General features: G+C 40.0%; 1 protein-coding gene across 1 annotated transcript in view; it reads left to right on the forward strand.

Moving 5' to 3' along the window:
* The window catches only part of LOC150090676 (kinesin heavy chain-like), a 201,913-nt gene extending 184,676 nt beyond the window's left edge, over window positions 1-17,237 (forward strand). The window contains exons 17-18 of the mRNA XM_090368489.1: window positions 1,998-2,112; window positions 17,126-17,237. Of these exons, the coding sequence (XP_090224615.1) occupies window positions 1,998-2,112; window positions 17,126-17,208 (198 nt within the window). The 3' untranslated portion in view covers window positions 17,209-17,237. The remainder of the gene's footprint in view (window positions 1-1,997; window positions 2,113-17,125) is intronic.
* The last annotated feature ends 340 nt before the right edge of the window (window positions 17,238-17,577 follow it).

Below are 17,577 nucleotides of genomic sequence, written 5' to 3' on the forward strand. Positions count from 1 at the left end.
CAATAGACAGTGAAAAATGCAAATTTAGTTAAATAACTTTAAGCTTATTTGAATAGTAGGTAAACGTGAAAAAATTTACAGAATATTACAAATTTCAAAGTGTACTGCATCCAAATGTCACAAGCCACTGTTAATAAAGGTGCCAGTACACCGTACAATTGCATATCGTCCCAAAAAAAGCACTGTATGTATAATTTGTATTATGAATTGTAATTTTGTTTATAGTTATATTATTGTAATAATATAACTATAAACTTTTTTAATATTAGATATATACAAGGAGAGAAAGAATCAGATCTAACAAGCAGATTATTGAGTAAGGGTGCCACAAAATAAAATTGTTACTTAGGAGTGCCGTTATTAAAAAAAGGTTGAAAACCACTGTACTACACTAAAGTAATATATGAGGGGGTATCAAAAAGTTCATACCCCGACCTAGATAAAACATCAGTAGGAAGATGCCATTTTTAATATAAATTTTCTACTTATTCAATAACTAACATGTAAAGTTTCATTCCTGTAGGTGATACCAGAGGTGGAGCCTGGAATTCTGAGGAAGGACCCTATGGTTGAAAAAGTGGAGTATAGAGCAGTGATCAAGTTCCTACATTTGCAGGACAAGAAAGCTCTGGAAATTGATTAAGAAATTAAAGTTGTGTATGGGCAGAATTTTCCATCGTATGACACTGTAAAAAAGTGGAAACAGGAGTTCCAGTGCGGTTGTACAAGTGTCTTTGACGAGCCAAGAGAAGGAAGGCCATCAACATCCACAGACAGTGAGACAGTTGCAAAGGTTGAGCTGGTGCTGAGTGACAGACGTGTGACAATTCATTTCATTGCAAATGCAGTGGGAATTAGTTATGGGTCTGTCCACAACATTTTACATGACCATCTGCATGTGTCTAAGGTCTCCACATGATGGGCTCCAAGATTGCTGACGCCTTTGCAGAAGCAATGTCGAATGCAGCTTCAATAATGTCAAATGCAGCTTCGAACTACTGCAGCACCCACCCTGTTCTCCTAACCTAGCGCCATCAGACTTCTTGTTTCGAGAAATGAAGAAACCATTGCTTGATGCCACTTTGATTCGTCTCAGGAAGTCATCATTGAAGTGGAATCATGGTTTCAGGCAAAACGTGGCAGACTTCTATGATCAAAGCATTAATCAATTGATCCGTAGATGGGAGAAATGTGTTACTACATGAAGTAGTACATAGAAAAGGATTAAAGTTCCTGTGAAGTTTCACCTTTCTAGGGCTGTTATTTCTAGGTAAGGATACAAACTTTTTGATACCCCCTCGCACATTCAAATGCAATAATAACACTATGCAATGGTTATTCAGCAATAATATGTATTACGCTATCAAGTTTATTTTATTATATATATGTATTATATCAAGTTTACTTTATTAAATTTATATATATTACAATATCAAGTTTACTTGATATGTTTGATCAAGTTTACGCTGTACCGTTACATTTGTAAAAATTATAAGTTAATTATAATAGCTAATAAAATTATATTCTAATGCCAACCTATTTAATTCAAACTTTTGAGATACTTATTTATCACAATTAAGACACTAGAATTTCCCTACCACCCACTACAGTATAAAGTTACAAGATAGGATGTTTGTGCCTAATTTCTGATGCAAAAGTTCTGTGTATACTAAGTAGTAACTTACAAAATCTCTAGCTAAATTTAAAAATAAACTAATGAACATGACTAGGACTATAAAGCTATTTATCGAATATGGTTTAATATGCTAATTAAATCAATAAAATGGTAAACTTTTTCAAAACTTATCCATTCCCAGGAGCTCAAAATTCTTTAACTATGCATACATCTGGAATGTAATACAATGTATTTACCTAACTGTGTTTTTTTTTGTTTTTTTTTAATATTAACACATTAAGATAAATATTAATAGTTGAAAGCATATTTTAACAACAATTAGCTTATTAAGTTGATTTATATAATGTCTGTTTATTTTCAGTACAAAAAAAGCATGAATTCTCTCCATGAATCATTCAAAAGCATAGAGAACATAGAAAACTCTCTGGAAGAAGTTGTTGGCTCTCTTAGTGATGTTTGTACACAAGTAAAAACAGGTAAACAGTTTTACAGTATTATGGCATTTCAGACAGTTCTGGTTATCAAACAAATCTCTCTCTCTCTCCACTTCCCCCCTCCCCCCGTACTGGCCATAGTATCATCTTCAAACCATTGTATTATTCACTAAGCAGTTAGCCACTGCTAAAACTCAAAAGGGGTTTTATTCATGAAAGAACTCTGTTTATATATTACTTTATTTCTCTCCTAGATACTTAGTTTTTTGGTGACATTTGAAAAGAATGGACAGACATAAGTTGAAGTTCAGAATGGCTAGTGGATAATTGTCTTTCTGTTGTGTTTGGTTCTTACTGTTGCATGGATTTTAATATGTAAATTAACATGGTATGGGATATTGCATTAAAAAAATAAAGCACAATATATAGTTGATGTAGTTTTTTTTTGTGAATCAGTTCCAAGAATGTTAAGACAGTTTTAGATTTTATCCACTGCTCTGAATATTCAGTTTTTTGGTTGGTCAATTGGGTGAAGTGGGTTGATTTTGTGATTACTGTGACGTCTTCATATAACTCCAAACAGACTTTCTTTTGGAGACGTGTAAAATGTGTACATATAATGAATAAAAAATTTTCAGGGATTGTGTCAGAAAATGATTTCAGAAATGCTGACCCAGATGACTCAGAGGCCTTAAGGCAGTAATACAAGCAGTACAAAAGTATCGTTTATATATGTAGCAAAATATTTTAACTAAATTTGTTACGAACACATCAAGCATCTCACACTCTATGGTAAATCATCATGAATTGCCTCTTACACTACAGATAAATAACAGTATACATAGTGTGCATAGTGTTAGGGTCAGGCGCCACCTGTGATTTCTCACATCTGCGCCATATGTACGCTGTGAAGAAATACAGAACTACTGTAAATGCCAGAAAAGTGTTGTCTGTTGTATATGACATATTGCGTTAGGTTCTGTTGGGTGTCCTGGCATTTGGCCGCAGGGCCCCTGGTGGGACCTCACGTTGCCCGCACACACCGCTAGGAGGTAGCCAGGCTGCCCATTATTCTCTGGCTAGTCTCCGCCAGGGTCGCCTGAGCGTCCTGGACGAAGACCAAGTTAAAAAAAAAAAAAAAAAAAAAAAAAAAAGAGAAGAAGAGAAGAGAAGGTCTGGGGAACAAGAGGAAGAGGGATCTGAATGTGAGGAACAAGCTAAAGTGGACAGATAGAGAAGGCAGTCCACCCGAGTAAGGAGAAATAGGGGATGGGTAGAGGGATCAAAAGTCACAGGGGCAGGCGCCACTGTGCGAGTGCCAAAGGCCAAGCACTCTCTGGGAGTCAGCTTTTCAAGGAGTGCCAACCATGATGATGCCAGCATAGTATTTTAATCTTCAGTCTTACTCTTTTATCAGTTTGGAAAAATGCTATCCGACCCCAGTTTGTGTTTGCACTTGAAGGTCGTTGTTCTGAGCAGCTCTAAGTTCAGCAAACTTTGCCCGTCTGATGGTAAAGACAGCTTGTGCGTAACTCGTTAAGGCTTTGTATGTCGTTTCATTCTGAAGCAGGTATGTTTCATGATTACGAGGGTTCTCCTGGATTTCAGTTAAAAATTTGAGCCTACAATCATCGTAAGCAGGGCACTCATACATGAGATGCCCCCATGACTCCTCTTCGCCACAGTGGCAGAATGGATTGCTTTCAATTCCCATTGCTGTCAATTTTTGTTGAAAGGGCCCATGTCCTGTGATCAGGAATGTAACTTGCAGACCAGGTGAAAACCAGGAAGGAGACTTCGGGAAAGTCATGTCAATGGATGGGAGGAATCTTCTGGTAATTTCTCCTTTGGGCGTGGTTTCCCATGAATGCTGCCAAATTCCTTGAAGGTGTGTGAAGATACGTTTTCTTTCTTGTTTCAGGTCATTGGTAAGTTGCAGTTGAAGATTTAACAACTGTGTCAGAATTCCCTTCTTTAATCGATGGTAAAGTCCCCTTTTAATCACCTCAAGATAGAGTGGCAAGCATCCAGTAATAGCCTGTAGGGCAGGGGTGCTGACAGTGCGACATGCCCTGCAGATAGATAACATCATGAATCTTTGTATTGAGTCAAGTTTACGCTTGTTCTTTTCCAGGATAGCCTTTGTACACCAAACTGAGGCTCCATAACACACAATTGGGAGAAACGCCGCTTTATAGATGAGTGACAAAGCTTTATGCTTCAAACCCCAGTCCGCTCTGCTGACTCTTCTTATCATAGCCGTATACTTTCGGATTTTTGTGGATAAGTACTTCAGATGAGAGTGAAAGGTAAGACCGGTGTCAATGTAGATTCCCAGGTATTTGACTTCTGTGTAGAGACGTATAGGGATGTTATTTAACTTCATTGTTGGAGCCCTGCGTATTTGTAGCTTTCCTTTGAGGAGAATCGATTTTGTTTTCTCACCAGAAATTGAGAGGTTGTGGAGTGCTGCCCAGTTTTGGAGCTTTTCCAGAGCTGTATTTGCTTTTGCTTCCAGTGCCGCTCTTGTGTCACCTTGCACCACCAGAACAAGATCATCAGCGAAGTAACAGTATACAGTAAACCCCCGCTATTCGCGGTATCTGTATTCGCGGTCGCTGATTTAACATAAAATGAAACCTAAAAAAATGTGAATTTTAAAGCGCCGTGAACATTTTCCGCCATAAAAAAACATGGGCGTGGCTAAAATTATCTTTCCCGGTCAAAACAGCACTGTGGGTGGGGAGAGAGGGGTGACAAAATCGCGAGCGTGGATGTTTCTCGCTAATCCTTGTTCAGTATGTGTTATGAGCTTGTCATGGAAGGTTTTGTCGTTTGCTTTTAATTTATATGCTTATAAATGGAATAAATTTATCAATATATAAATTGATATGCTTACAAAAGTGATAAATCTTCCGTTTTGCAGACTTTTTCGAGTGTGTTAACGGAAGAAAGTTGACTTTATTACGGACAAGTTCTTTCTAACCCGTACAAAAATATGGCTACAAATAACAAGGAAAATGTGAAAAGATCAAAGAAGGTGATGACATTGGCGAATAAAATTGAGTTATTAGATAAAATTTCTAATGGTGAAAGTGTCTCCTCAGTGGCAAAACATTATAAAATCAATGAGTCAACGGTACGATCAATCAAGAAATCGGAAGAAAAAATCCGCCGTAATGTCCGTGAAAATGCGCTAATTGCTTCAAAAATTTGCTCTGTAACTCGTGATGTTAAATTAGAAAAATGGAAAAGGCTTTAAATCTGTGGATAGAAGACCGAACTCAAAATAAAATTCCACTAAGTTCACTCATCATTCGTGAAAAGGCAAAACTCCTTTAACAACACTTTAGCGAAACTGGTGATAGCACTGGCGGGATAAGTTTTTTAGCTATAGCAAAGGCGCTGGTTTGAAATTTCTAATAAATATTACATTTAATATTAAATTGTTTCTTATTTTCATTTCGATGCCTTATGCTTGCATTTCACTATTTACATAATATGTACATAGTCATATTATGAAGTAGACCAGGGTTCGAGCCTGTCACCACCAAATACGGAGGATGCGGAAAGGTCAGGGAATGACCACCGCATATCCCGGAGCAATATGGCCTTAGTTGCTAATGCTCCTAAAAACCAAATAACAACAACAACATCATATTATGAAGGTACATATAATACATACATACATAGACAAAATTTTAGACTAGTTTTTCTTATATATTTCATACTTTGGAATGGAACCCCTTTATTACTATGGGAGCCATAACTCAGTATTTGCGTTTTCGGTATTCGTGGCATTTCTCAGGAACGTAACCCCCGCAAATAGCGGTGGTTTACTGTACTTACACTTGTCTTTAGAGAAAAATGCCCTTTATTTGGAGTATAAGATTCAGATAACCCATGGTGATTTGCTTCATAATGCAAAATGTTTGTTGCATTTGTAATCAAATTTAGCTTGATTCTTTGGCTATATGCAAAAGATGCTTGTGCAATATGTTTACCTTAATGTTATGAAAACTTCGTCTGAAGCTCGTTAACTCTAATATACTTGTTTTAAAAGCAACACCTTTTGGCATCTCTCATATTATGAGTACATTTATATCACCCACCAAGAGACAGAGAAACAGTAACCCCAAAACAGTATGAGATTTTTGGTACATTTTTAGCAAACTTAGTTTGTTACTTTAATTAATACCACTCATATACCATGGGAAATTAATAACATAGTATCTTTATACACAAACGTGCATATACCATTCACATTACAAGCCTTACAAACATTCTTAATGACAGATGATACCTTAACCAAACACACCTCTCTTTCCATTAACAATATCCTAGAACTCACTTTATTATTACTAGATGCCAGATATTTCAGGTTCCACAACAAAATTTTTCAGCAAATATTTGGCCTACCCATGGGTCTAGGTATTTCTGCCCCTTTGTCTGAAATTTATTTAGCTACAATAGAAAACCAAATTTTACACCCTTTCCCTTCAGAGATAAAATTATACACACGTTACACAGATGATATACTTATAATAGATAATAAATCCACAATAGACAATCTTTTCTCAAAATTCAACTCAATACATGATAGATTGAAATTCACACTTGAAATTGAAGCGGACAATCAAATCAATTCCCTCAATCTTATCATTTACAAAACAGGCACCAAGATTTTTAGAAAGAACACACACACACACAGGGAAATATTTACACTTCCCATCGCACCACCCACTTAGCACAAAAAAAGCCGTCCTATATAATCAAATTCATAACGCCATAAAATATACCTCCTCACAAGATGACTTATCCAACGAACTCCAATATCTCACAAAAAAAGTTTATAGCTAGGAACTATCCACCCCAACTAATTCAACATACTATTTTCATTGCAAAAAGTAATACTAACAACTCAACCAAACATATTACTAAAGCAAATACGTGTATCATCCTTCCCTATCAAAATGAACTCGCTAGACAGTTCCGTTGGGTATTTACAGGTACAGATATCACTCTCATATTTTCAGCATACAACAAACTGGGATCTTTATTCAATACATATAAAGATACACACAAGTACCCAACAAGCGATATGAACAACTTAATATATCTGATCAGATGCCAACAAAACTGTAATGCTTGCTATATTGGAAGTACTACAACAAAGTTCGGTTCCACAAAAACCTCTAATACACATTCATACTAACACTATAACAGTTTTAGAACAGGACAATCTAGCACCGAGCTCACAATACACGCACACACCCACAACCCCCCCCCCAGTCGATCCTGCCATTACTATAATTAAACTAAAAACTAGCTACAAAATTCTCCAATCTGAGGCTCTCATTATTGAATGGTTTCGTCACCACTCTAAACTTAACATCATAAATGCAAAACTCCCCTTCAATCTTTCCCCGGTCTGGAATCTCTCACATTTGAGATTCCCACGTGTTTCAAAGAGCATCATGGGAGTATAGATATTTCTTTTAAATACAGCACGTGCTCACTCTCTACTCAACTTTGCCAACTGAAGATGTTTTTAACAAAACAAAAGTCCATTGTTATGACTATTGGCATTATCAGTTTTATATTACTTAGAGTTTTTTAATTAACTTTCCTTCATGACAACCAGGGACGGAGTTGTGCACTTCTGCCTCCTTGCGCTTATTTTAAATTTTTAAATTCCATCAAATTAATTAATTTATTTTTTATCTCGTTTTTTAATTTACTAATTTAAATTATTCAACCCAAAATTTAGCCATCATTTCACCGTAATAACTACTGCAGATTGTATAAGGTGAGTACTATACATTAAGCATTTGCTATTTGGAATTTAGTCTAACAATCATAGTATTTTAAGAACTCTATAATTTCTCATATAACATAGTTTATTAAGCTAATCGACTAAATCACTGTACAATTAGCTTAATAAACTGTATTATTAATTTCACTAGTATATGAGTGGTATTAATTATATTAGTAGTCTTAATGGAAAACAACCACATAACATCATTCCCTAACTATATTAAACTTAGTTTGCTTTTTGGCTACATACACAAAAGATACATTTCCAATACAGATGCTATACAATATTGTAATACAATACAATTTTAAATGGGAAGCGTTCAAGGAATTAATCACAGACGCTATTAGGCTTTTCATACCAACTAAGAAATACTCTTCAAGGTACAGGCATAAATAGATGTCAGATGAATTGTTGAAACTCATTGCAGAGAAGAAAAGTCACAAAGGAGGTCAGGAAAGCAAAGCCAGATTACAAGAACTCTTTTGAGAAGGATGCAAAGAAAAACAGCAAAAAACGTCTTTACTTGCGTAAACACTAGAAAGAAGGGGATGAATCAAATTGGTCCACTCGATATCAATGGTTTGACTGTTGATGATCCTGATCGGGTTGCTGACAAACTGATTAAGTATTTTCAATATACATTCACACATGAGGAATTATATAGGGAAGGCGATGCTGGAAGTTTATCAAACGCTAACAGGGAGCTAAATGATTTTGTAATAACTGAGAGAAAAGTGGATAAGAAATTATTGAAGTTAAAAATAAGACATGCACCTGGAGGGGGGGGGGATGGAATCCATCCAGTTTTATTAAGGGAGGCAGAGAAGGAAGAAAGCAAACCCTTAGCCATAATTATGAGAGCATCCGTGGATTCATTCCGTGGGAGGTCCCCGTGGACTGGAGATGTGCAAATGTATCCCCAATTCGCAAAGAGGATTAAAGGGTGACATGAGTAATTACAGACCTACTGCTTTAACTTCTGTTTCAGAGATAATAATGTAGTCACTGGTAAAAGAAGTAATGCAGGATCATCTAGAAAAGGTCGCATTTATGCTTCAGACAAAGCATGAGTTTGTTAAGGGGAAATCCTGTTTGATTAGATACTACAGTGTGATCACAAAGGAACTGAATGCAAAAAATAATTTTGATATCATATACTTGGATTTCAGGAAAACATTTGATACTGTTGCACATAAAAGGCTAATATACAAATTGGAGCAGTATGGCATTAGTATTAGCATTAGTAGAGGCATATGATGCAAGAAATCAAGCTTATGCAGCATCAGCCAAAAAAAAAAAAAAACACTCTGCCATTTCACCCCTCTTCATTCCAAGTACCTGCCCAGCTCAGCCTTAAATTTATTTAGGCTATCAACTTCCACAACAAAGGATGGAAGTCTGTTCCACCAACCAACCACCCGCTGGCTTAAGGCAAACTTCCGCATATCTTTCCTACATCTGTCTTTCCTCGATTTGAATTTATGCCCTCTCAAATGATTATTCTGAGCAAGAGGAAGAATTCCATCAGCACTGAGCATGCTCAAGCCATTCAAGGCTTTATACACCTCGATCAGATCACCTCGCAGGTGCCTAGTCTTCAGACGCTGCAATTTGCAAAATTTAAGCCTTTCTTCGTAAGAGCAACCCTTTGTTCCATTCACTCATCTTGTTGCCCTTCACTGTACTCGTTCCAACAGCTCTACATACTTCTTAAAATGAGGCCTCCAGACCTGTATACAGTACTCAAGGTGTGGCCTAACCATTGCCTTATATAAGGGGATAATCACCTCCTTATCCCTGTTAGAAAAATTCCTGTATATCATTGACAAGATACTATGAGCTCCTCTTGCAGACCATCTGCACTGCTCAGAAAACTTCATATCTGCCTGCACAATTACTCCCAAGGGCCATCAATATATATGACCTGGATAAAGACCTGACCCCAGACAAACTAACAGAGGAAATCTATCAAAGAAACCTGATGTCCGCTCTCCCAGAACACAGAAGGGACGAACTGCTGACACCAAAATATTCAACCAAGTCCAAGGATGGTACTCAACGAAACTGGATAATTGAACTTGTGCCTGCAGCATGGAAAGTATTAAACACCCAGAACAGAGTATATGTAAATTGGAGCAGCCACCGCTTCCGTGAACATGTGGCTGTACCCAAATGCTTCAGGTGCTGTAAATATGGGCATACAACGCACACCTGCACCCAGACTGACCCCACATGCGGCCACTGCTCGGAAAAAGGCCACACTTATAGGGATTGCCCAAACAAGAGTACTGACCCAATCTGCACGAACTGCAAGAGTCTGACGCTGGACTGCACCCCCTCAATCAGGGATAACAAGTGCCCCACCTACCTGAAGATTAAGAGCTTGTTCCAATCTAGGCTGGATTATGGGGACGTGCCTTAGAGGATACAGTACTACAGAGGTAAAATTTCTGTAGATCAATACACAGAGGGCCAGAGCAGTAGCGGATCAGATCCGTATCAAGGCTGAAGAGGAGAATGTAGACGTCATGATAATACAAGAGCCATACTCACACATGAAGATAGTCAGGGATACCCCCCCTGGCCTACAAGATAGTACAATTCGAGGACGATGCCGCAGTCGCGGTCAGAAATCTGGATATTACGGTGACCAAAATCACACAACTTTGCACAGCCTGGGCTGCATGTGCCCACTTCACCACAGCTCTGGGGGCATTTTATGTTATTGCCCTCTACTGTCACCCGGGCGAAGACATAACCTTCGCCACAAGATACCTCCAACTGGCTTCTGACACCCTTCCCAACGCTAAAATTATAGTAGGTGCAGACGTGAACTGCCGGTCACCAATGTGGCATAGTCACACGTCAGACAGACATGGCACCAGAAACGAAACTATATTAGAAGAGTTCCTTGCAAGTTCAACGTTGACAGTGTTAAACCAACCAAACAATCTGCCCACATTTAGTAATACACTGTGGGAGGCCACGATAGATGTCTCCTTGGCTTCCAGGAACATTGCTAATAATACTACCGACTGGTCCATCCAAGAGGCCTGGACATCGTCCAATCATCGAGCCATTACATTCCAACTCAACAGATCACTGACTAGAGTACCGGCAGCTAGACAAACCACTCACAGATACTCCATATCCAAAGCAAACTGGGAACTCTTCCAAAGTACCTTAAAAACCAGCATACAACAGAGACAGAGTGAGCTTGAGCACCTCAAAGACCCAGATCACCTCCAAAGCAAGATAACAGAGATCATAGTGCATACAAGCAACATCGCTATTAAAAAGAAAAATCCAGCCCCCTGGGGCTGTGCTCTGGTGGAACCTAGAACTGCAACGACTCCAGAAAGAAACACAAACCAGAAGAAAGGCCTTTCGGCGGGCCAGGCGCTCCTGGCCGACGGCGGAGGTCAAAGTACTCTGACAACGCTACAAAGAAGCAAGGAACACTTACACGGCCCAAATCAGAAGCTGTAAACAGCAATCTTGGGAGCGCATGGTCTCCACTATGGGAAACGAGAACCCCTGGGGAATCATCTACAAACTGACCATGAATAAACTCCCCCGAGGGGAAGTTATTGCCACCACCATATTGACCCAAGGAGGCATGTCCACAACCTAGGAGCAGACTATTTCCAATATCCTGGACACAGTCTTCCACCCGGCTATACAACCGGAGACAACAGAGCAGATCCAACTCTGCTTAGAAAATGAAAGCTATCAAACAGCAACGACAGAACCTCACTTCACTGTGGAGGAGCTCAACAGTGCTGCCACCCTCATTAGGGGAAATAAATGCCCTGGACTGGACCTTTTGGAGCCCGAAATCATCAAAAAGACAGTAGAGTGTTCCCCGAACCTGTTGCTCAACCTCTTCAATCTCTGTCTTCACTGTAGCACCTTCCCGACCTCGTGGAAGAAAGCAAACGTCAAACTAATCCTGAAAAATTTGACCAAACCACCACACCTCCCAGAATCGTACAGACCGATCGCACTTCTCACAATTGCAAGTAAACTACTCGAACGCCTTCTCTATGGACAAATACAGCAATATTATGACAGGGCTGGCCTGGCCTCACCCAACCAATTTGGCTTCAGGTGGGGTTGCTCAGCCGTGGACGCCTTAACACACCTACAAGAACAAGTAAGAAGATGCACCAAGAAGGATTTCTTTGTGATTGCCGTGGACTTTGCTGGGGCGTTCGACACACTTTGGTGGCCGAGCGTCTTGGCAAGGCTTCGGGTTGCTGGGATCCCAGGCAACCTCTACAGTGTCAAGAGCTACCTCACAAACAGATCCATCAGGATTGTTGCTCCCTATGGGACCCTCTCCAAGAATACATTTCGCGGCTGTCCACAGGGTTTGGTCCTTGGACCACTACTGTGGAACATAGTAATGGACTCCTTCCTAGCTATAGACCTTGACGAGGTAAAATCGCAGGCCTTTGCTGACGACCTCTTACTAACAGTGACAGCGGACTCAAGGGCACAACTGGAGACACTGGCAAACCGGGCTCTGTCCACCCTTCAGGAATGGGCAAAGAAAAATCAACTTAGAATATCCCCTGCAAAGACAAACTCCTTTCTGCTCAAGGGGTGTCTCAACCTCAGGCAGCCTCCACAAATCAAGATTGACCAGAAAACAATTAAATTCTCAAAGCAGCTAAAGTACCTAGGCATGATTCTAGATCCGAATCTATCATTTCAGGACCACCTGAAATACTTGCGCACAAAAGTCAGACGATACACTGCATTGGTTGCCAGAGTCACTCGCAGAGACTGGGGCCTAGACAGACGGGTGCTACGTCTTTTCTATAAAACCATCTTCACCCCAATAGTCACATATGCATCTGGCGCATGGTATCAAAAAGCCACAACTGTTGTCAATAAACGAATCATTGACTCGATTCACCGATCAATCCTTCTGACCATTACTCGAGCTTGCAGCACAGTGAGCATCCATGCCCTGCAAGTCCTTGCTGGTGTCCTTCCACTGGACTTAGAGAACATTCGACGGGGCCTCACACGCACCACCTGGACAAGGGTATCCCACAGACATGTTTGGGATTCACCACCGACATCATCAACAGCAAGACTATGGAAAAGAAAAAGCTGCATGCTCACCTGCTGCAGGTGTGGCAGGATAGATGGGCCACCTCGCAAAAAGGCGAAATCACAAGAAAGTTTCTGCCTAACATTGGCTGGGTTTTTACGAACTTCCCACCCTGGTTTTCCCCGGGCCTCCAAGTCACATACCTACTGACAGGACATGGAGCTCTGAATGCAAAGCTATCCCTACTCGGAATACAGGAAGATCCCACCTGCACCTGCAGGGGGCTGGAGAGCTGGCAGCACCTCATGCATGATTGCCAGCTCTATGATGACCTCCGAAGTGCATTCGTCACCAAAATACAGTATCTACCATATGGCCAGGAGCACCACATCTTGGACACCAGGGAAGAATATCAGGCTTTCTCCAGCTACGCACTGGCCCTGTTCACAAGACGGAGAGTTCTTATCGCACGAACCACAACCAACCACTGACACAATAAGGAAATGAACAAACCTCAAAGGAAATCGTCCCGCGAAAGACACCTGGAACCCAATGGCCTCCGATAATCAAGGCACTAAATCCCGAAGTGGACCTAAAGTCGAATAAATGAGAAATGACTCTATAAACAACATTGACGCAAACACCACATGGATGGGAAAATGTCACAAGAAATACCCCACAAACGCCAACAAGCAAACCCGGATCTTTTGACGGTAAAGACTGCAGAACGGATGGGAACCACCCCATGAACGATCACGCTATGGTCCGATCGCTCCTGGGAACAGACTAGGACCACTAGCAGCTCCGCTGCCAAATGCTATATGGCGAGCTGAATGGGGGGTACCCTAACACTATTCATCTTTAATTCCCTATGCCCAGCAGGAGTGAGAGGAGACATGCTGTTTCCTCCCTCCCCTGCTGACCCATCTCTTCGCCTGGTGAGGCATAGGCCTGCCTCACTGACCACCTGGGGTTGCCTTCTCTGTCGTCCCCATGCTTCTGACTTTCACCCCCCAGCCTTCAGTCTCTTCCCCCACTCTACCTGTATACCTTATCCATGGCAGGGGGAGATAACTCTTCTTTGCCCCCCCCCCCCCCCCCCCGCCCCATCCAAACTCCCCTCTGGTGTGGCATGGGCATGCCATACTGCCTAGCAGGGGTCATCTCCTCTATCGACCCCTTACTTCTACTTCTACCCCCCAGTCTTCAGCCTCCCCTCCCTCCCACTTTTATCTTTCATCTAACGTATAGTCCCCACACATCTAAATTTAATAACAACAAAATTCTGCCCAACCTATTAGGCCTTTTAACACATCTCTCTAGCGTTCAGCCAAAACCAGCGATTTGCTAACTGCAATCTTATTAAGAATTAATGTCAAACGCCTATATATGTATATTTTATTATTTTTTATTATTATTTTTTTATTTTTTTAGGTCCTAGCCACTGAAATCCCAGGAAACTAGGTGACAGGACCTGCCGGAGCAACTTGTCATGATTCTGGACACCCGGCTAGCCTCCACGTGGCGAGGTATGGGCAACGTCTGGCCCCACTAGGGGCCTGGCGGCCAATAAGCCGAACAAACAATGGGCACAACAGATCACACTGCACAGACATGGCCCACACACTTTCAAGTCTCTGGCTTGACAGTGTACTGTCCTCGATACAGCGAACACATGCGAAGATGAGAGAAATCTCAGGCGCTGTCTGACACGAACATACCTTATACCTTATGTCAGTGTAGTACCACAGAGTTGATACGTCACTCTGGGGTTGCTGCTTCCCATATGTAGTATTTTACATTTGTCAATGTTAAACTTCATTTGCCACCTCTCAGCCCATCTGCTCAATTTTTCTAGATCCTGTTGCAGCAGCGTACTGTCATTTGTGTCCTTAACAACCCTGCCAACCTTCGTATCGTCTGCAAACTTGGACATTAAGCTTGATATACCATCATCAATATCATTTATAAATACAGAAAACAACAATGGACCCAATACCAAACCCTGAGGGACTCCACTAATAACATTAGTCCACGATGAGCAGTGTCCATTGATTACCACTCTCTGTCTTCTCCCACTAAAGGCAAGTTGCTGCTATGGATAAAGGAATGGATGAGTGGGAGAAGACAGAGTGGTAATCAATGGAAATTGCTCTTCCTGGACTAATGTTGTTAGTGGAGTCTCCCAGGGTTCGGTGTTGGCCCATTGTTGTTTGCTCTATTTATCAATAATATTGATCGAGGCATATATCTGGCTTAATGTCCAATTTTGCAGACAATACGAAGGTTGGCAGGGTTGTTAATGACAGTATGCTACTGCAACAGGATCTAGAAAAGTTAGGCAGATGGGCTGAGAAATGGCAATTACAGTTTATCATTGATAAATGCTAAGTACTGCATATGGGTAGCAGTACTTCCAGAGTAATGTACCAACTGTGTGGTACTACACTCAGAATAGTAGAAAATGAAAAAGATCTGGGGTAAATGTGTAGTCAGATATGAAGTTCTCTCAGTAATGCAGACAGGCTACCAGGACAGCTCATGTGGTTTTGCCAATGATATACAGAAATTTTTCCAGCAGGGATAAGGAGGTGATAAGGAGTGGGATAAGAGAGAGAGAGAGAGAGAGAGAGAGAGAGAGAGAGAGAGAGAGAGAGAGAGAGAGAGAGAGAGAGAGTGATAATAAGTGGACACTGCTCTTCATGGACTAATGTTATTAATGTTGGGCCTATTGTTCTTTTCTGTATTTATCGATGACGGTATATCGGGGTTAATGTCTAAGTTGGCAGGGTTGTCAATGACAGTAATGATAGTATGCTACTGCAACAGTATCTGGAAAAGTTGAGCAGATGAAGTTTAGCATTGACAAATGTAAAGTACTGCATGTGGGTAGCAGTAACCCCAGAGTAACGTATCAATTGGGTGGTACTACACTCAGGGTAGTGAGAATGAAAAAGACCTGAGGGTAATTGTGCAGTCAGATATGAAGTTGTCTGACAGTACAGACAGGCTGCCAGAACAGTACTTGTGGTTTTGTCAACGATATACAGAAAGTTTGCTAGCAGGGATAAGGAGGTGATTAAACCATTGTATACGGCAATTGTCAAGCCACACCTTGAATACTGCAGACAAGTCTGAAGGCCTCATTTTAGGAATGAAGTGGAGCTGCTGGAATGAGTACAGAGAAGGGCAATGAGATTGGTGAGTGGAACAAAGGGGTGCTCTTGCCAAGGATGGCTTCGTTCTGCAAATTTCAGTGTCTGGAGGCTAGGTACCTTGAGGTGATCTGATTGAGGTGTTTAATGCTTTGAATGGATTGAGCAAGCTCAGTGCTGATGGGATTATTCCTCTTGCACAGACCACACATGTGACTGGGTACGAATTCAAATTGAGGAAGAATGGTTGCAAAATAGATGTACCTTTAGTCAGTGGGTGGTTGATTGCTGGAACAAACTTCCATCAGTTGTTGCAGAATTTGACAGCTTAAATAAATTCAAGGAAGAACTAGACAAACTATTGAAGGGAATGAATTGATGAACTGGGAGGTGTCTTTTTTTTAATTGGCTGATGCTGTATAAGCTTGCTTGCTTTATATCATTTGCCGCTTCTAATGCTAGCAGTGAAGCCTTGATCCAGCAGTGAAGGTGTAAATTTGGAAACATGGATACTGTAGCAATGGTCATTCTCATTTTAAAATACATATAAAATTTTAATTTTATATATATAGAGATATAGAGAATTTATAGTAAATAAACATGATAATGAATTGTACAATTGATAACATATAATTTCTATAAAGATCCAAATTAAATGTTTGCAGTCACAGAGATTTGTTGACATAGGATAATATGTAATGTATTTTGATTATAATGTGTCTTGTATTCAAGATGTTAAAGATCTATATCTATTCCGATATAGTTCTTTAACATTCTGACCATGTTTTTTTTTTCATGATATTCAGTACTTCCTGGATTTGAAGTTCTGTTTATAGCACTTCTATTATTTCTACTCTTAAAAATTTACCCTATCAAATTAAACTTTGTAAGAACATTATATAAAATTCTTTTGGATAATTTTATGAATTTATTTTGACGTATCGTATTGTTCTTTAATTTGATAAATTAAAATCAGTGAAAATAGTAAACAATCTGATCTTCAGTTTTATATTCTAGGAATTGACACAACATATTCAGACCAGCTATTTAATGAAAGAGAGAGTATTATTCCACCCTTTATGGATGAATCTACACATTAGTCTGGGTTACTTTTCTAGTAAAGTGAAACAAATGTATATATTATAAAAAATTGTTTTTCATATGAAGATTGTAGCTGGGTTTTCCCTACTGTCTGCTCCATTTTTTTTTCTCTCTTTTCTTTTTTCCATTCATGTAATTTGTTATTTTAAATGACAGGTTCTTGCTACTCTGTATTGAGTGAAAATGATTAAATTTAAAAATTGTTTTATTTTAATTTGGTTTATATAGTAATCTTTACAGATTTTTAATTAAAAAACATACTCCTCTGTATATCATAAAATGGCCTTGACTTATTTGTTCAAGATGTAGTCATCAAGATCTAGCCAAATTCTTGTCACCAGCTAGGGATGGGGGAGGGAACAGGCCAT

Source organism: Mastigoproctus giganteus, chromosome 1 (genome assembly GCF_048544385.1).
Source record: "Mastigoproctus giganteus isolate SK-2022 chromosome 1, ASM4854438v1, whole genome shotgun sequence".
Lineage (NCBI taxonomy): Eukaryota > Metazoa > Arthropoda > Arachnida > Uropygi > Thelyphonidae > Mastigoproctus > Mastigoproctus giganteus.